Source organism: Cricetulus griseus, chromosome 3 (assembly GCF_003668045.3).
Source record: "Cricetulus griseus strain 17A/GY chromosome 3, alternate assembly CriGri-PICRH-1.0, whole genome shotgun sequence".
Taxonomy (NCBI): domain Eukaryota; kingdom Metazoa; phylum Chordata; class Mammalia; order Rodentia; family Cricetidae; genus Cricetulus; species Cricetulus griseus.
This window is the reverse complement of record NC_048596.1, coordinates 48,544,078-48,564,814: the sequence shown is the minus strand read 5'-3', so window position 1 is coordinate 48,564,814 and position 20,737 is coordinate 48,544,078. Positions and strand designations below refer to the sequence as shown.

At 42.3% G+C, this 20,737-nt stretch overlaps 1 protein-coding gene and 2 non-coding genes across 3 annotated transcripts; 2 read left to right on the top strand and 1 right to left on the bottom strand.

Moving 5' to 3' along the window:
- Positions 1-56: 56 nt before the first annotated feature.
- On the top strand, positions 57-129 carry Trnav-uac. Its single transcript has one exon. It is a non-coding gene; the product is annotated as a tRNA-Val (tRNA).
- A 240-nt stretch (positions 130-369) lies between these two features.
- On the top strand, positions 370-442 carry Trnav-uac. The gene has a single exon. It is a non-coding gene; the product is annotated as a tRNA-Val (tRNA).
- Positions 443-13,583: 13,141 nt separating this feature from the next.
- On the bottom strand, positions 13,584-14,501 carry LOC100760660 (olfactory receptor 4D9). Its single transcript, XM_027406815.1, has one exon. The coding sequence runs from the start codon at positions 14,499-14,501 to the stop codon at positions 13,584-13,586; it is 918 nt and encodes a 305-aa protein (XP_027262616.1).
- Positions 14,502-20,737: the final 6,236 nt, after the last annotated feature.

The window sequence follows — 20,737 nt, the reverse complement described above, 5'->3', positions numbered from 1 at the left end:
AGCGCGTCAGTGTCTCTAAGTGTAGTTAGTCTATCTGGAAAGCCACTCGCTCACCGGGTTCCATAGTGTAGTGGTTATCACGTCTGCTTTACACGCAGAAGGTCCTGGGTTCGAGCCCCAGTGGAACCACGTGGTGAGGAGCTTTCACTTTTCAGCCGGCCAGTGCTACTGAATTTGCTGTGACACATCAGTGTTTGTGTGTTCGCGGGGCTCCTGCTGCTTTTACCTTTTTTCTCCCAGTGTTGGGAAATACGGGTGAAGTCTGAAACTTCTTTCTTTGAGAGCCGTTTTATAATTTTCTGTTTTTACCATTTGCCATTAACATCCAAACTTTTCATTATTCACCATCAGAACTGCTTCCCACCACGTGGTTCCATAGTGTAGCGGTTATCACGTCTGCTTTACACGCAGAAGGTCCTGGGTTCGAGCCCCAGTGGAACCAAGTGAGTCTTTTCTTACGCTTTATTATTAATGTTGCGGTTTTAGTTTCAGTCCGTTCCCGGTAAACACTAATTGGGTTCTGGGCGGGAGCCATTGCGTACAGACATCAATGGCGGTTTCCTCTGCCGTTCTCCGTAGGTTTCGTCCATCACCTGGACCAGTGAGACCGCCCCCTGGTGTTCTCTTGTGGGAGGTGCAGGTGGTGAATTGCTTCTCCTGCTGCCACTGCGCCTGCGCGGCTTCATCCATGTCTTCAGGTTCTGGGGGTCTGACTCACCGTGGCCCCAGGCTAGAAGGCCGGGCTGGCGTTTGGTTGAGTCCCGCAGCCTGCAGTCCTCTCGCGTACTGGGGACCTACTCACTGTGTCTGCCTAAGGCTTCCCTGATGACATTTTTCCTTCTCTTCTTTTTTGCTTTTCTTTACTTTTTTCCTTTTTTCTCTTAAATTTTATTTTATTGGGCGGTGGTGGTGGCTGCAAGGGCAGAGGGCGGATACAAAGGAACGGGGAAACGAATGGGATCGAGATACATGATGTGAAAGACACAAAGAATAAGTAAAAAGGAAGTTAAAAAAAAAGTTGCTTCTATTGCGTGATGGAGCACGCCTACAATTCTTTCTTTAAAGAATTAAAAAGTTGTGACCATCAGTGCTGATTAACTACAAGCCCGTTGGCTTTATACTGTATTTACTGATATAAAATTACTTACTTAGAAATCAATGTCAGGCACAAGGGAAGCAATTCAAAATTCTCCCTCATGTTTAACTGTTACAAGTTTCTTTTGTTGTCTCCTAGAAGTATTCCTATTACAGTTCCGCACAAGTGCATCTGTTTCTTTATTTTATTTTTTTATTTAAAATACAATACTATTTTATATATACCAATCCCAGTTCCCTCTTCCTCCTGTCCTCCCGTTACCCCCAACATCTCCCCATCCCACCCCATCAGTGGGTGAGGCCTCCCATGGGGAATCATCAAAGTCTGTCACATCATTTGGGGCCTCCCTCCTATAGCCAGACTGAGCAAGGTATCCCTCCATAAGGAATTGGCTCCAAAAACCCCATTCACACACTAGGGATAAATACTGGTTCCACTGCCAGTGACCCCATAGACTGCTCCCAAGTTTAGGTGGCCTAGTTCAGTTTTATGCAGGTTCCCCAGCTGATAGTCTAGAGTCCCCGAGCTTCCACTTGTTCAGGTCAGCTGTTTCTGTGGCTTTCCCCAGCATGGTGTTGAACCCTTTGCTCATCACTCCACCCTCTCTACAGCTGGATTTCAGGAGTTCATCGCAGTGCTTAGTTGTGAATCTCTGCTACACGTGCATCTCGTATGGTGCACTTGGCAGCAAAACTTTCACATGGACCAAAAATTGAAACATTAGAAGTATTTCTGTACAATTGGAGAGAGATAATGGTGGTGGATTGAACCCAAATGCAATATACATACATACATACATACATACATACATACATACATACATACATACATACATAATAGTTGATAAAAAGGGAAAAAAAGAAGTATTTCTGTACATTGTCATTAGGAGCAAGCAGCAGAGTTTTTAGAGCATAATCTTAAAATAGAGCAGAATTTTCCAAGCAGGAAAAATTTAAAGTCTGCAAGCGATAAATAAAAGGGTGACGAATTTGATGGTGTCAAAAATTTAATTTCTGTATTGGCAGAGAATATCAGAAATAGAACACAAAGACAAAGGGCAAATCTGGGAAATGTGTTTGCAAAGCCTGGCCCAGCCTGGGACTGGGGTTGGGGTGGGGTCTTAGTGGTGGGGTTGGGGTGGGGAGGATCTTAGTGGTGCAGTTTCGGCAGGGTGTTGCCAGGCTCTGATAAAACTGCTGTGAGTTCGTGAGTGCAATGACTTAGTCCTGGGCTGAAGGCAGCAGCACAATTCTTCCTGCTCCCTCGTCTGAGATGTCCCTGAACCTCGGGGCTTGGGCGTCTGTGTGGATCCATGAAGATGACCTAGTCACTTATCTCAGCACTTGGTTGGTCAGCTTCTCTTGGGTGTGTGGCCTGGGCAGAGTTCCTAAACAGGTATGGGCCTACCTGTCCTGTGTCTGGTTCTCTCCGCCAAGGGGTAGGGGTGGGGGATAGCGTCCTGTATGATTCTCGAGAGGATTTGGTGAACTGACAATCTCCACATAGTCAGCACTGAATTAACGCTGTTGTTCTTATTTTGTCAGGCACACTTATGACAGTTTGAGTACAGCACAGGGTTTTTTCCTTATTGCATTTTTGGAAACTGCTAACTGCCAAATATATCGGATCTTGGCTTGGTGGGCTGATATTTCTTTGTCTTCTCTTTTCTCTTGGTCCTTACTCTCTTTCTTTCTTTCTTTCTTTCTTTCTTTCTTTCTTTCTTTCTTCCTTCCTTCCTTTCTTTCTTCTTCCTTTCTTCCTTCCTTCCTTCCTTCCTTCCTTCCTTCCTCCCTCCCTCCCTCCCTTCCTCCCTCCCTTCCTTTTTTCCTTTCTTTTTGTGTAATTTTTATTAAAATATAACATCACTTTCCCTGTTCCCTTTTCTTCCTCCAAGCACTCCCATGTCTCTGTCCCTCATTTTCTCTGAAATTGATGGCCTCTTTTTCTTCAACGGTTATTGTTATACACACAGAGATATATGTTTACACATAAATAAATAAAATCCGCCCGGCGTTGGTGGTGCATGCCTTTAATCCCAGTACTAAGGAGGCAGAGGCAGGCAGATTTCTGTGAGTTTGAGGCCGGCCTGGTCTCCAGAGCGAGTGACAGGATAGGCTCCAAAGCTACACAGAGAAAAACCCTGTCTCAAAAAACCAATATATAGGGCTGGAGAGATGGCTCAGAGGTTAAGGGCACTGACTGCTCTTAGAGGTCCTGAGTTCGATTCCCAGCAACCACATGGTGGCTCACAACCATCCATTATGAGATCTGGTGCCCTCCTCGGGTGCTCTGGTGTACAGATATCCATGGAAACAGAATGCTGTATACATAATAAATAAATAAAATCTAAAAAAAAAGAAAAAACCAATATATATATCCAATCTACTGAGTGTGTTTAGTGTTGCTTATATGTATATCATTTCAGGGGTGACCACTTTGTATAGGGGGAGACTATTTCTCCCTTTCTGAGCATTTATTAGTCATTGCCTGTAGTTTTGTTTGAGGCAACCCTGTGGAAATTTGAATGTAATTGGCACATGTTGGAGTAGTTATGGCCTTGTTGGAGGAAGTGTGTCACTGTGGAGGAGGGCTTTGAGATATGCTTAAGCCACACACAGTGTCTCAGACCACTTCCTGTTGTCTGTGGGATCAAGATGTAGCTCTTTCTCCACTCTCAGCTCCTTTTCTAACACCATGTCTGCCTGCATGCTGCTATGTTCCACCATAATGATAATGGACTAAACCTCTGAAACTGTAAGTCACCCAATTAAATGTTTTTCTTTATAAGAGTTGCTGTGGCTGTGGTGTCTCTTCACAGCAATAGAAACCCTAACTAAGAGAGACCTCATGAGATTTCCTCCACCTGGGGCTGGTTAGGCCATGAGTCTTAGAGGAGAGTCCACTCCGGCCACTTTACTAGACCTTCGTGTTTCCCAGCCACATCCTAAATACTTATCCTCATAACCACAGATTAGTGCAGCTCTTCACCATCACCAAAGATGCTTGTCTTTAGAGAAAATGAAGACCATTAGAGGAAATCACAACTGGTCAAAGTATAGCAACTAGTGTAGGGAGCCCAGCCCTAGTGGACATATCTACAACACAACTCCTGCACCAAGGTCAAGGACTTCAAAGAAGAGGAGACAGAAAACTTGTCGGAGTAAAAGAACTGGGAAGTTGGCTATGAGATTGTGTTTCTTAGAAATGACAGGAAAGGCATGATACCTCAACAGTATGGCTGTCTGCAGAAGACCTGGACAAGGATAGTGTCAGTCAACACTGTCTTTCTCACCCTTTTAGGTGGGCCTCAATTATAATGGATCAGAGTCCATTCTGGTGACCACATTTTAACGTGGACACCTTTCTAAAGACCCTCTTTTCCAATAAACTCACAATTTTGGGACAAGCCGTTGGGATTTTAGCATATGATTTTGGGGTGGACATAACTCAAATCATAGAATAAACTGTCCATAATGAACCACCATTGCATTTACCTTCTTGAAAAATTCTATACAAACACATTGATCCTTTTCTCTTCATTCCCGTCACCCAGACCATTACCAGTGCTGTAAACTCTTTTGTAAGCAGCAGATTCATTGCACTTCTCTATCCTCAAAGACTTCCCCTGTCTTGTTCTTGGACTCTAGCAGTATGTATCTCAGGTTTTGCCATTCTTGACAAACAACCAGAGCAACTTCTCTAATTGTAGACATGACACAGCCCTTCATCCTCGCAACCTCTAAAAGCACTATGAGACGTAGTCCATATGGCTACCATGTTTCTTGCTATGCTTTCTTTCTTTCTTGGTTGTAGTCTGAATGTGGCCCTAAAGTCTGTGGGTTGAAAAATTGGTTCCCAGTGCAATGGCACTGGGAATATGGGGCTTACTGGGGGATGTTTAGGTCACGAGCAACTGACCTTTATGAATGGAGTAATGTTAGTTATAAAGGGGTTTGAAGCAGACTTGCTGTCTGATCACATAATGCTGTCAGCCATGTCACCAGGTGGGACTCCTGGGTCTTGGACATCACAGCCTGAACAATCGTATACCCAATATATTTCTGTTCAATATAAATTACCCGAGGCTGAGGTATTTTGTCACAGTAGCATAGAACGGACTGTGATGATCCATTTTGGTTGTCAGCTTGCTGGGTTTTAGAGTCGTCATGGAAACAGTTGTATGAGGGAGTTTCTAGTGTAGGATAATTTAGGGAGAGGACACACCCAAAATGTGAGAGGCATAACTCCATGGCTAGGTCCTGAACTGAATAAAAAGCAGAAAGTGAGCTGAGCATCTGCATTCATCTCTGTCTGCCTCCTTACTGCAGATACAACATGGCCGCTCTCTTCAAACTCCTGCCAAACCTTCCTGCCACATGGACTATACTCTTAAACTGTGAGCCAAAATAAACCATTCCTTCCTTAAGTTGTGTTTGACACAGAAAAAGTAGTGAATACCCAGACAAAGGTCCCTGGTGCTATAACCTTCAGTAAGTAATTCTTTTTTCTCCTCCTTAAAAAAATCCCTTTCATCTTCATTTTTAAAAAGGATTTATTTTCATTTTAAGTTTTTATTGTGTCTGTTGTGCATGCACACCTGTGTGCAGGTTCCCATAAGGCCAAAAGAGGGCGTCTGATCTAATAGAGTTGGAGTTATGGGTGCTATAATCTGAATTCCAGTCCTCATGATAGAGCAATAAGTATCTTTTTTTTTTAACTGCTGAGCTATCTCTACAGCCCCCACTGTCATTATTAAAAAAGTAATTTATTTTACCAGGTATGGTGGCACAAGCCTTTAATCCCAGCACTTGGGAGGCAGAGGTGACAGATCTTTGTGAGTTCGAGGCCAGCCTGGTCTACAAAGCAAGTCCCAGGACACTGAGGACTATTACACAGAGAAACCTTGTCTTGAAAAAATAAAAAAAATATTAATTTATATTTATTTCAATTATATGACTGTTTTGACTGCGCGTGCGTGCGTGCGTGCGTGCGTGTGTGTGTGCGTGTGTGTGTGTGTGTGTGTGTTTATGTGTGTATGTGTGATGCATTTCCGGTGCCTGTGGAGGTCAGCAGAGGTCACTGGATCATCTGAAACTGGAATTATGGATGGCTGTGATGTGGCTTTGACTTCACCTGAACATTTTCTTGACTTCCATCCCTGGGTCACTAGGCTGGGTCACTCCTTTCTTCTAGCTCTCATTCAGTTTTCTGCTGTTAAGGCTCGAGGACTATTATAGAAGTGGCTTAAAGAAGCCTGGCTACAGTTAAGACAAAGAGACAGTCTAACAGTTCCAAGACCCCAGTCTGTAAGAGGCCCGTCATTCACATACTTGAATCAAATGCGTTTCTAAGGCAAATACTTTTAAATACTATTTAACAGTTTGATCTTCTTAAGAAGTAACTTTAATTCAAGTTCCTTTGTAATTCAGTTTTATTCATCAAACAAAGAAAGGGCCTTTTTGGATCTTGCCCTTAAAGATTTTCCAACAAAGTACAAATTTGCTCGTGCGAGAATGCCTTACCGGAGACTTCTGTTTAAACTTCAAAAGAGGAGACAATGATGTGAAACCAGAGGCAATATCAGCTATTACTTCTAGCAGGTACAGGAGAAAAATCTTAGTGGCTGTTGGTCAGGCAAAAAAATTGTTAAATAGTACACAAAGATCTATATATTAAAAAACTTTATGTACATGAAAAATGAAGTCTCTCACCCCTCTGAGGACACCATGAAGGAAAGAGAAGGAAGGGAAGGAAAACAAAGATTTAGTGACAAACCTATGGGCACCCAGGGTCCTCAGAGACTGAAGAGTCAGGAAAGACCCACTTGTCCCCTGGGTCCTTTAGAGCAAGCATAATGTGGTAGCTTGAATGAGGATGGGCTGTAAATAGATTTTTCTTTGGGCTGCCAGCTCACAAATTAAGACACAGAGACTTATTGTTAATTATGAAAGCTTGGCCTACAGCTTAGGCTTGTCCCACTAGCTCTTATAACTTAAATTAACCCATTTATATTAATTTACATTTTTGTCTCGTGGCTTTTTACCTCTCTTCTGTCTTGCACCTCCTGTTTCCTCTGGCATCTCTCCCATGTCTAGATTCATCTCCTCTTCCTTTCTCTCTGCCTGGAAGTCCCGCCTATCCTGTTCATGCCTAGCTATTGGCTATTCAGCTCTTTATTAAACAATCTGAAAGGCAACCTGGCAAAGACAGGTTTTCACAGTGTACAAAAAATTTATTCCCCATCAATGGGCCCCATAGGCTCAAATGTTTGAGTGACTGGTCCCAAGTTGACGAAACTGTTTGGGAAGGAATAGGAGGAGGCCTTGTTGGAGGAGGTGTGTCACCAGGGGAAGTCATGGTGACAGTGTGAAGCTGTTGGTCCCATTGTACCCCGAGTTGAGAAGAAGAGAACAATGAAGAAGAGAACAAATGTGGTATGTACTCACTCATAGGTGGATTTTAGACATAGATTAAAGGATTATCAGCCTACAATCCACACTGCCAGAGAAGCTAGTAAACAAGGAGGACCCTAAGAGAGACATACATGGTCCCCTGGAGAAGGGGAAAGGGACAAGATCTCCTGAGCAAATTGGGAGCATAGGAGGAGGGAGAGGGAGCTAGGAGAATGAGAAGGGGAGAAGATGGGGCAGGGAGGTTGAGTTGGGGAAAGAACAGAAAAGAGCAAGATAATAGAGGGAGACATTATAGGTGTAAAAAGAAATCAGGCACCAGGGAAATGTCTGGAGAGCTACAATGATGACACTAACTCACAATTTAAGCAACAGAAGAGAGGATACCTTAAATGCCCTCCCCTGATAATGAGATTGATAAATAACTTATATGCCATCGTATAGTCTTCATCCAGCAGCTGGTGGAAGTAGAAACAGACACTCACAGCTAAACCTTGAACTGAACTGAAATCCAGTTGCAGAGAGGGAGGACTGATGAGCAAAGGGGTCCATACCAGGCTGGTGAAACCCACAAAAACAGCTGACCTGAACAAGGAAGAGCTCTTGGTTCCCAGAATGCTAGCTGGGAAACCAGTATGGGACTGAGCCAGACCCCCTGTATGTGGGTGTCAGTGAGGAGACCTAGGAAATCTATAGGGTCCCTTGTAGTGGATCAGTACTTGTCCCTAGCATAGGAATGGACTTTGGGAGCCCATCCCACATGGAGGGATACTTCCTGAGCTTAGACACACAGGGGTTGGCCTAGGCCCTATCCCAAAGAATACGACAGACTCTGAAAATACGGAAGGCCTCACCCTCCCTGGGGAACAGAAAGGGTATGGAATAGGTAAGATGCTAGTTGGGGGGTCAGGGGAGGAGGGGAGGGAGAGGGACCTGGGAGTGACAGGTAAAATAATCTTCTTTCTAATTAAAATAAAAAGAAAAAAAAGGAAAAAAAATTACAACTGGAACCAAAAAAAGAGCGAGCGAGAGAGAGAGAGAGAGAGAGAGAGAGAGAGAGAGAGAGAGAGAGAGAGAGAACAGTTAATGCTAGTATTCAGCTCTCTTTCGCCATGTATTCATTCTGGCATCCCAGCTCGTGGAATGTTGACACCTACTCACCTAGAAACTCTTTCCCAGACACCCCAGAGGTCTGTCTGTTAGGTGAGTCTAGATTCTGTTATGTTGACAATATTACTCATCTCAGTCAGCTCAGTCAGAAAGCCCTGACCTTAATGTCCCCTCCAGGTAACTGTGCCCAATAGCATCCTCCTTCAATTCTGCTTCTTGACTACAATTTCCTATCTGTGTTTACTTTGTTTAGACTTGAGTTCATTCTGTCTGCTCTGCTATGGCAATTAGTGATAATTTGTCCTTATAGTCTCGAATAAAGTTTCCCAGCATTTTGTCTGTGTGTAAAGAGGGTGAGGGAGAAAGTATTCACTGCAAGGATGACATGGGGAAAGTTTTTGAAGCGATGGGATCATACATACATACATACATACATCTATCTGAAAGAGAATATATATCTTTCAGAATTCATTGAATTCTATACATATCAAAGGGTAAATTTTATTGTATATAAACACTGAAGTCAAAGGCAACACTTACCTCTGCTGAAGAAATGAAGATTTGCTTGAAGAAATAAATAACCTTGAGAGTTATTTATTTTTATATTCTTTTTGATATATAATTTATCAAAAGAGAAGTCACATCTGAGCGGAAAGCTCAGAGGTAGGTTGGTGAGCAGGAGCGGTCATTCAGCTGTGCCAGTGAATGAAGCCACGCGTGTTGATGGTCTCCTTCACATGTGTCCTCTTCTCCTCCTCTCCTCTCTCCCCTTCACTATTCCATTCTTTTCAACAGAAACTACTTTTCTGTTGCTGTCACAGACACCATGGCTGAGTTTAATTTGGGTCCATGATGGTGGAGCAAAGGCATGATGGCAGAAATAGCTGAGAACTCACTCTTGATCCACAAGTAGGAGGCAGAGAGAGAGAGAGACAAAGAGAGAGAGAAAGACAGAGAGAGACAGAGAGAGAGAGAGAGACAGAGAGAGAGAGAGAGTGCATTGCGAATGTAGCACATCTTTTGAAATCTGAAATGCCACCCCCAGTAACATAGCTCCTCCAGGGCCACAGCTCCCAGTCCTTTCCAAGCAGTTCCACTAACAGAGAACCAAGTATGCAAACGTATGAACCCCAGAAGGGCCATTCCCATTCAAACCATCACAGTGAGGGAGGGGCTTGAGAGACACCCCTCCCTGAGAACCCTTTGGCAGTTAATGGCTACCTAGAGAGGGGGAATAATTTTCTTCTGTGGTGTGTAGCCAATGGTTATTTACCCATACACCACTATTATAAATAACCCTCTACCCATGTTCATGCAAACGACACTAACTGAATTGAGAGGGAGAGACAGTAAGAGAGAGGGAGGGAAGGAATTAGCAGGAGGAGAATGTGCTGAGAAGTGGTTAGTGGGACAGGGGTAAGAGATAATAATGGGAGCATGTATGATGAAAGCACATTATATTCATGTATGAAATTGCCAAGGAATAATAATTGTGGTGGTAATAATAAGATGTCCTACAAATTCTTTAAATACCTGATCCCCCCCCTTGGTGACACTGTTTGGGGGAACTTAGGAGGTATGGCCTTCCTGGAGGTGGAAAATACATCACTAGAGGTGAACTTTGAGATTTCATAATCCCCAGTTTTCTCTGTCTGTTTCTAGTTTGTGGGCTGAGATGTGAGCTCTCAGCTGTTTCTGCCAAGATGCCCGGTTGCTGCCACGCTTCTCTGTTTGATGGTCATGGACTCTTACTCCTCAGGAACCATAAGCCCCAAATAAATTCTTTCTTATTTAAGTTTTATTAGTTGTGGTGTGTTATCACAGTGATAGAAAAGCAACTAATTTAATAGTTAAAAATTAATCCCCAACTCATGTTCTTAATTGTCTGTCAAAAGGACTTGAAGGGGTTGGAGAGATGACTTAGTGGTTAAGAGCACTTATTGATCTTTTTCTGGGGGTGGGGACAGGTTATCTCTATACAGCCCTGGCTGTCCTGGAACTACCTCTATAGACCTTGAACACACAAAGATTTGCCTGCCTCTGTCTCTTCTTCGCTGGGATTAAAGGCGTGGGCCACCATGACCTGCTGCACTTATTGCTCTTGTAGAGTCCCTGGGCTTAACTCCCAGGACCCACATGGTGGCTATAACCATCTCCAGTTCCAGGGGGATCTGATGCCCTTTTCTGTCCTCTACAGGCACCAAGTACAACAGCATATACATGTGGACAAAACACTGATATAAATAAAATTGGTACATCTAAAAAACAAAATCAATTAGCTCTGTAACTGACAGATAAGGTTGCTAGAATTTATTTGTGTGTGTGTGTATGTGTGTGTGTGTGTGTGTTTTGAAAGAAGGTCTCACTGTGTATGCTTGGACAGTCTCAAATTCACTCTGTAGACCAGGCTGGTCTGGAACTCATAGAAATCCACTTGCCTCTGTCCTTCGAGTGCTGGAATTAAAGGCAAGAACCAGCATGTCTGGCTTTAGAATTAAATCTTGTTCTCTATTTCTTTACATTAAAGAGTAGGTACTAGCCGGGCATTGGTGGCGCATGCTTTTAATCCCAGCACTCGGGAGGCAGAGGCAGGCGGATCTCTGTGAGTTTGAGGCCAGCTTGGTTTCCAGAGTGAGTGCCAGGATAGGCTCCAAAGCTACACTGAGAAACCCTGTCTTGAAAAACAAAAAAAAAAAAAAAAAAAAAAAAAAAAGAGAAGGTACAAAAGACAAAGACCACATAGACAATGGACTGAACTGGCAATGTAGACAGTGGTTTGGGAGTTAGTGATGGTTCTGTGCTGCCATGTGGGTGTTGGGATTTGAACCCAAGCCTCCCGGAAGAGCAGCCTAGGCCTCCAGGCTCCAGAAAGGAGGGTTTTAAAAGCTTTGCTTCTTTCTTGTCAGGCACCCTTAGGAGATGTGGGCAGGATGGGATTCTTTTCTTCATGGAAGGCTGCTCAGAATCGAATGGTGTAAAGTGATGAATTTTTAAGTACCAGAAACCTTACAGTTTGTACTGTCTGGTCAGGTGAGGGCAACCAAGTGCCTTTCATGACACTGCAGCAGAGAAAAGTTTCTTCTTCCCTTTCCTTTTCCTTTTTTCTTCTCTTCCCCTCCCCACCTCTTTTTGTGAGTTTGTTTCAAATTTGTGAGTTTGTGTGTCTGAGGTAGCAGGAGTAATCAAATCTGTTCTAATCTCAGAGTCAGATATATCAGCTCTAGCTGGGCTTCTCATGAAATCTGAATTCTTTTTCATCTTTTGAAGGGGAACTTTGGGAGCTTCCTCAGGAAAATGGAGTGGGAATCTTCCAAAGGAAAGCTAGTTCCACATGGGGAGATGTGACTTCATTTTATTAACTTTTCCCCAGGTCATTTACTGATTGTTGCCTGGACAATACATTGTGCAGACACAATTCAAGAGTTGCAATTGGCTGCAGATAACGTCTGTGGCAGAGTACTCGCCTAGCATGTGTGATGCCATAGGTTGCTGGAAAAGAATATTCTTGGACACACACACACACACACACACACACACACACACACACACACACACACACACTACATATAACCCAGTAAGGTAATTTCTTTTTGAAAAACAGGTGCACCACAACTCTTAGCCACAGTGAGTCATCTCACCAGCCCTAAGTGTGCCATAAGCAAATGGAACAAGCAAGCACACTGGGGATGAGACTTCAGTTAGTTTTTATGCTAATGGTGGTGGCTGTGTCTCTTCTCATTGGTGGGAATGTGATCTCCTAATCTGATGTGATTGGCTAATTCACAATCAGCTTAAGGAGATGTGGTAGTGAAGTCTCAGGGATGGTGGGCAAATAGACAGATACTGTAAGACCCCCTGAGACGGAGGATCCTCACTCAAGTCTCGGGATGACGTGACCTCCCAAGAACTCATGCTATCACATGAGGTTTATTGACAGGAACCAGCTCACTGGGGCCAAGACTCATATCCCATGCAGGGGTAGAGGAGTTTCGACCCCGAATGGCTGGGAATAGGGGTTTTTAAAGGAAGAATCCACAACCCAAAATACCAAAAATACCAGTGGAAGGTCCCAAGGGAAGAAACCACAACCCAAAATACCAAGAATACCAGTGAGGAAAGAAACTCCAACCCAAAATACCCAGAATACCAGTGAAAGGTCCCGAGGGAAATCACAAGTGGAAACTCCCTATTCCTTAAGATAGTTTGTAAGATTCTAATATGGCTAGCCTTTTCCTGGAACAGAGTTGCTGAACCAGCTAGCCACCCTATATCCTAGGCCTTATTTTGTCTGCTGAGGGGGTCTTCTTTATCCTGGCCTTTCAATACAAAGGGGTTTCATTAGATAGGGGAGGTTTATAGAATACTGACCTTTGGTGGGTTAGACACTTTTGATAGGATAAAAAAATCTCATAAGTTCAATTCTTAGCATTACACAGAAAAAAATAAGCCAATCAAAAACCAGTAAACTGCCCCCCATAAGACCTAACTTTCTCTTGGATTTAATTTTCTTAACAGTAAATCAAGGTGTCTGAGTCTTATAAGCATTTGAGTTCCTAAGAGCTGACATTTAATTTTATTTTTAATTATGTACATGTGTATATTTGGTTCTGTCAGACACCAGAAATGTCAGGTCCCCTGGAACTGGAATTATGGGTATTGAGAGCTGCCTGATGTGAGATTTCACACTTGAACTCAGATCCTTGGCAGGAACAGGAACAGCGAGGCTTTTAACAACTGAGCCAGCTCTCCAGTTCAAGAATTGACAAGAATTATGTCTAAGGCTCTATGTTGTCATCAACCTCACCATGAAGAAACCCTAGAGAGACAATTGTCTCTAGCTTTTGAGGACTACACTGTACAGTAAAGATACACACCAGCCTCACCATGGTCTATTGATTGGGGTTTTTTTTGTCTTTAAGTTCTGATTTTTCTAATTGGAGACTTAGTATCTATTCCTTTGCAGAGGGTCAGAGTCTTTTCCTGAGTTTCTTCATGGCTGACTTCATCTCCTGGTTCCGAAGGGTGTAGATCATTGGGTTTAGGACAGGGATGATGACAGTGAAGGTGATGGAGACAGCTCTGTCCATGGGGAGGGCAGTGAAAGGCCGGGCATAGACATAGATGCAGGGCACAAAGTGCAGGGTGACCACGGTGATGTGGGAGGTGCAGGTGGAGATGGCTTTCCTCCTGCCCTCTCCTGTGTGGGACCTCAGCATTGTCATGATGACTGTGTAGGACACTAGCAGGAAGACAAACCACAGGGTAGAGATCAAGCCATTGTTAGAAATCATTAAGACTTCAAGAGCAAATGTGCTGGTACAGGCCAGTTTGAGAACCTGTGGGACATCGCAGTAGAAACCATCAACAACATTGGGTCCACAGAAAGGAAGAGGGAGCAAGAGAGAAATCTGCACAATGGAGTGAACAAAGCCCCCCACCCAGGAGGCCACGATGAGGGCTGTGCACCGCCCCTTACTCATGATGGTCACATAGTGCAGGGGCTTGGAGATGGCCATGTAACGATCAAATGCCATCACAGAGAGAGAGAAAATGTCTGCCCCACCAAGCAGGTGGAAGAAAAACATCTGAGTGAAGCAGCCATTGAAGGAGATGGTCTTTCTTATTGAAAGAAGGTCCACTAGGACTTTTGGAGCAGTGATGGAGGAGAAACAGATGTCTAAGACAGAGAGGTTGCGAAGCAGGAAGTACATGGGGGTGTGGAGGCGGGACTCCCAGGTCACAGTGACCATGATGAGGAGGTTCCCTAGCACAGTTGCTGTGTATACCAAGAACAAGAAAAGAAACAAGACCAAACTCAGCTCTTGGGACTGGGTCAGTCCTTCAAAAACAAATTCTTTCACCCTGCTGTAATTGCTCTGTTCCATTGGCTCATGTTTCTTCTCCTTCTTTTGTCACCTGGAGAGGAAATAATTTTGTTATGGAAAAGAACATCATCAAAAACAAAAAAAGTGGACTGTGTTTTGGGTGTTATTTTGTTCTAAAAAATTACATTTACTTCGTGTGTGTGTGTGTGTGTGTGTGTGTGTGTGTGTGTGTGTGTGTGTATGGTTGCATGCCATAGAACACTGCTGCTGGTCAGAGGACAACCTATGGGGTGTCAATTCTCTTCCACCATGTGGGTCCTGGGTGTTGAATTCAGATTATCAAGTTTCGTGGTAAGTGCATTAACTCAGAGTCACCTTGCTGGCCCTGGGTTTGGTTACCTTTAGTGTTCATGTGCCTTGATACTCCCTCTGCTCCATAGTCTGTCCTTCTTGAGGCTGACCTCTGACCCTTCTTTAACCACTGAACATTCTGGATTTTCCTGGACTTCTTTCCATCAGCACCGAACTATTTTGTTAGTTTTCCTGCTTTAGTCTCCTTTGAGGCTGAGACCACACAAATCTAATCTCTAGTTTCGTACCTAATTATTTGCTAATATATCAATAAATCAGAAAATTTTGTTGCTCATAAACATTTTAGTGTATAAAATAATCAGGTATTTTTTTTCAGGGTAAATACTTTACAAGACTTATTGAAAACTGGATCATATGCAGCCAATAAATGCATAAGCCTTAATGCATAAGAAGGTCATGAGAATAATATGGAAGAGAGAAAGGACAACAGCTTGAGAGACATGAGCTTTGATGCCTACCTCGGGGATTGTGGAGAAATGGTGCAATGTTTAAGTGCATATGAACTCCGGAGGCTTAGTCTCTCGTTAGTGGAATTAGAGCAGTGGTGACCACAAGGATGTAAGGTCTTTATAGCCCATAACCACATTAGATAAACTTGCCCTAGCCCTTCTAGCCTTTGGGACTTTAATATTAAACTGTTTTCAATAGTGTTGTCTTCAATTACCAGGTGAGAAGGCAAGGCTGTATTATACTGCCCATGACTTAACAGCACTTAGCCCTTAATTGGTCATAAACTCAACTGGCCAGGATTTTCCTGACTCCTAACTTGGGGCTGATTGGTGTTAGGAAAAAAAATGAAAAACAAACAACAACAAAAGCCCTTGCTGTGTTAAAGAGTTTCCAGAAACAGTTTATAGCTGCAGAAGAAAGGTCTTTACAAGTGCAGTGGCTACTTTCTTGGTAATGGAGCCTTCAGTAGGTAGAGCTGAGTGGTTATTGGGACCCTGGCCCAAGCCTCCCTCTTGCTGCTTCCTGGTTGCCCTGAGGTGAGCTGCCTCTCTGCTGTGTGTTCCCACTGTGAAATTATAGGCAAAGACTCACTGGGTCATGTGATAATGAACTGAATGAAACCTACGAAACCATGAGCTGATTTCTAGATGTTTAATCATTTCTCAGTCACTCAGAATTTCTACATCTCTCTATCTGAAGGTAGAGGAACTAAAAATAAAATTAAGGGCTGTTAAGTATGATAATTCATTGTATTGAATGTTTTTCAGTAGATGTTGTCTCTGATCATTACTGTGGACTGAATTCAGACATAAACATCTCCTAGTGCTGAGTCCATCTATCGCTTCAATATTGTCTAGACATATTGATAGAATAATTGTCATGAAGCATTGCAGATGTCACAGAAGTGTTGGTATGAGGAGAGGCAACCAAAACATGACATGCATAATTAAATAAACAAAAAAGAATAGTTAAATAGGGGTGGGCTATGTGTTCTGTTCATGAGTGTGTGTCTCTAGACTAGGGGTTCTTGCTCTGGGCTCACTCTTTAACTTCAGGTCTTTGTAAGGTCAGAGACTATTAGCATTGAATTACAGTCTTGTCTCTTACTGTCCTTATCTGGGCTTCAGGAGCAGCCATATTCAGTGAGGGGAATATCTGAGACTCTGAAATCCTCCTGGGAACATTCCTCAGGCCCAGGGGTTTCAGGCCCACTAATTTCCTGTCATAAGAACTAACTTCCTGTTTCTGACCTTAAATATTCTAATTCTTGGTGCCCAGAGACAGACAGTGAGAACAAATAGAATTTAAAAAAATAACATTTACTGGGTACAGTAGTCTGGGTTGACATCCATGCTCCCTTAGTGCTTGTAGTGTATCACACTACACTAAGGGAGCATGGATGTCAACCCAGACTACTGTACCCAGCAAAACTTTCAATCACTATAGATGGAGAAAACAAGATTTTCCATGACAAAAACAGATTTAAACAATACATATCCACAAATCCAGCTCTACAGAAGGTTCTGGAAGGAAAACTCCAACTCAAGGAACATAACTACATGCACAAAAACACAGGCAATAGATAATCTAATATTGCCAAACACAAAAAGAAGCAGGAGAGCAAAATCCACACACAATGACACCACCAACAATAAATCCCAACCAAACAAGAACCAACGAATAATGGACATTAATATCCCTAAATATCAATGGTCTTAACTTACCCATAAAAAGATATAGGCTAACAGAATTGATACGAAGACAGAATCCATCCTTCTGCTGTTTACCAGAAACATACCTCAACTTCAAAGACAGACGATACCTCAGAGTAAAAGGATGGGAAAAGATTTTCCAATCAAATGGCCTCAAGAAACAAGCAGGTGTAGCAATCCTAATATCTAACAAAATGGACTTTAAACTAAAATCAATCAAAAGAGATGAACAAGGGCATTTCATACTCATCACAGTAAAAGTCCATCAAGATGAAATCTCAATCCTGAACATCTATGCCCCAAATACGAAGGCCCCCACATTTGTGAAAGAAACATTACTAAAGCTCAAACCACACATAAAACCACACACACTTATAGTAGGAGACTTCAACACCCCCCTTACACCACTAGACAGAACCACCAGACAGAAACTTAACAAAGAAACAAAGGATCTGAAAGAAGTTATGACCCAACTGGGGTTAACGGATATCTATAGAGCATTCCATCAAAACTCAAAAGAATATACCTTCTTCTCAGCACCACATGGCACCTTCTCTAAAATTGACCACATAGTAGGCAACAAAGCAAACCTCCATAGTTACAAAAGAATTGAAATAACCCCCTGTATCTTATCAGACCACCATGCATTAAAGCTAGAATTCAGCAACAATACAAATGGCAGGAAAACTGCAAACTTTTGGAAAATGAATAACACCCAATTGCACCATTCCTGGGTTGAGGAAGAAATAAAAAAACAAATTAAAGACTTCCTAGATTCTAATGAAAATGCAGACACAACATACCCAAACTTATGGGACACTCTGAAAGCAGTCCTAAGAGGGAAGTTCATAGCACTAAGTGCCCACATGAAGAAACTAGAAAAAGTCACATTAGAGAACTGACAGAACAACTGAAAACACTAGAGCAAAAAGAAGCAACTCACCAAGGAGGAGTAGACACCAGGAAATAATCAACCTGAGAGCTGAAATCAATAAAGTAGAAACTAGGAAAACATTACATAGAATCAATGAAACAAAGAGTTGGTTCTTTGAGAAGATCAACAAGATAGACAAACCTCTAGCCAAACTAACCAAAAGGCAGAGAGAGAGCATGCTAATTAACAAAATCAGAAACGAAAAGGGGGATATAACAACGGACACTGGAAATCCAGAGAATCTTTAGGTCATACTTTGAAAATCTGTACTCCACAAAATTCGAAAATCTAATGGAAATGGACAGTTTCCTGGATAAATATCACTTACCAAAATTAAATCAAGATCAGATAAACAATTTAAATCGACCCATAACCCCTAATGAAATAGAAGCAGTCATCAAAAGCCTCCCAACCAAAAAAGCCCAGGACCAGATGGCTTCACTGCAGAATTCTACCAGAAATTCAAACAAGAGCTGATACCAATACTCCTCAAACTGTTCCGCACAATAGAAGCAGATGGGATATTGCCAAACTCCTTCTATGAGGCTACAATCACTTTGATACCCAAGCCACACAAAGATAAGAATAAGAAAGAGAACTACAGACCAATATCTCTCATGAACATTGATGCTAAAATACTCAATAAAATATTGGCTAATCGAATCCAAGAACATATCAGAAAAATCATCCACCACGATCAAGTGGGCTTCATCCCAGGGATGCAAGGATGGTTCAATATACGAAAAACCATCAATGTAATCCACCATATAAACAAACTGAAAAAGAAAAACCACATGATCATCTCACTAGATGCTGAAAAGGCCTTTGACAAAATCCAACATCCCTTCATGATAAAGATCTTGGAGAGAACAGGAATAACAGGAACATATCTAAACATGATAAAAGCGATATACACCAAACCAATAGCCAACATCAAACTAAATGGAGAGAAACTCAAAGCATTTCCTCTAAAATCAGGAACAAGACAAGGATGTCCACTCTCTCCATATCTCTTCAATATTGTTCTTGAAGTTCTAGCTAGAGCAATAAGACAAGATCAGGATATCAAAGGGATACAAATTGGAAAGGACGAAGTCAAACTTTCACTATTTGCAGATGACATGATAGTCTACATAAGTGACCCGAAAAACTCTACCAGGAAACTCCTACAGCTGATAAACACCTTCAGCAAGGTAGCAGGATACAAAATTAACTTAAATAAATCTGTAGCCCTACTGTATACAGATGATAAACTCAATGAGAAAGAAATCATGGAAACATCACCTTTCACAATATCCACAAGCAACATTAAATATCTGGGGGTAACACTAACCAAAAAAGTGAAAGACCTGTACAATAAGAACTTTGAGACTTTAAAGAAAGAAATTAAAGAAGATACCAGAAAGTGGAAAGATCTCCCGTGCTCTTGGATAGGCAGAATTAACATAGTAAAAATGGCAATTCTACCAAAAGCAATCTACAGATTTAATGCAATCCCCATCAAAATCCCAACACAGTTTTTCACAGACATTGAAAGAACAATACTCAACTTTATATGGAAAAATAAAAAACCTAGGATAGCCAAAACAACTCTTTACAATAAAAGATCCTCTGGAGGCATCACCATCCCTGACTTCAAGGTCTACTATAGAGCCATAGTTCTGAAAACAGCTTGGTATTGGCACAAGAATAGACAGATAGACCAATGGAATCGAATTGAAGACCCAGATATTAACCCACGCACCTACGAACACCTTATTTTTGACAAAGGTGCTAAATCCATACAATGGAAAAAAGATAGCATCTTCAACAAATGGTGCTGGCACAATTGGATTCGAACATGCAGAAAATTGCAGATAGATCCATACTTGTCACCATGCACGAAACTTAAGTGCAAATGGATCAAAGATCTCTCCATAAACCCAGCCACACTGAATCTTTTAGAAGAGAAAGTGGGAACAACCCTTGAACAAATTGGCACAGGAGAACGATTCCTGAACATCACGCCAGAAGCACAGACACTGAGGTCTGCAATTAATAAATGGGACCTCTTGAAACTGAGAAGCTTCTGTAAGGCAAAGGACACAGTCAGTAAGACAAAACGACCACCAACAGAATGGGAAAAAATCTTCACCAGCCCCACATCTGACAGAGGTCTCATTTCCAAAATATACAAGGAGCTCAAGAAGCTAGCCACCAAAACACCATACAATGAAATTAAAAAGTGGGGTGCAGAACTAAACAGAGATTTTTCAACAGAGGAATCTGAAAAGGCTGAAAGACACTTAAGAAAGTGCTCAAAATCATTGGCCATCAGAGAAATGCAACTCAAAACAACTCTGAGATACCACCTCACACCTGTCAGAATGGCTAAAATCAAAAATACCAATGACAACCTATGCTGGAGAGAATGCGGAGAAGAAGAACACTCCTCCGTTGCTGGTGGGAGTGTGAACTTGTAAGACCACTTTGGAAATCAGTATGGCGGTTGTTCAGGAAAATGGGAATCAATCTACTCAAGATCCAGCCAGTCCTCTCTTGGGTATATACCCAAATACTGCATGTCCAGACAACAAGGACATATGTTCAATCATGTTCATAGCAGCATTGTTTGTAATAGCCAGAACCTGGAAGCAACCTAGATGCCCCTCAACTGAAGAATGAAAAGAGAAATGTCGTACATTTACACAATAGATTACTACTCAGCGGAAAAAGCAATGGAATCTTGAAATTTGCAGGAAAATGGATAGAACTAGAAGAAACCATTCTGTGAGAGGTAACCCAATCACAAAAGACAAACATAGTATGTACTCACTCATATGTGGATT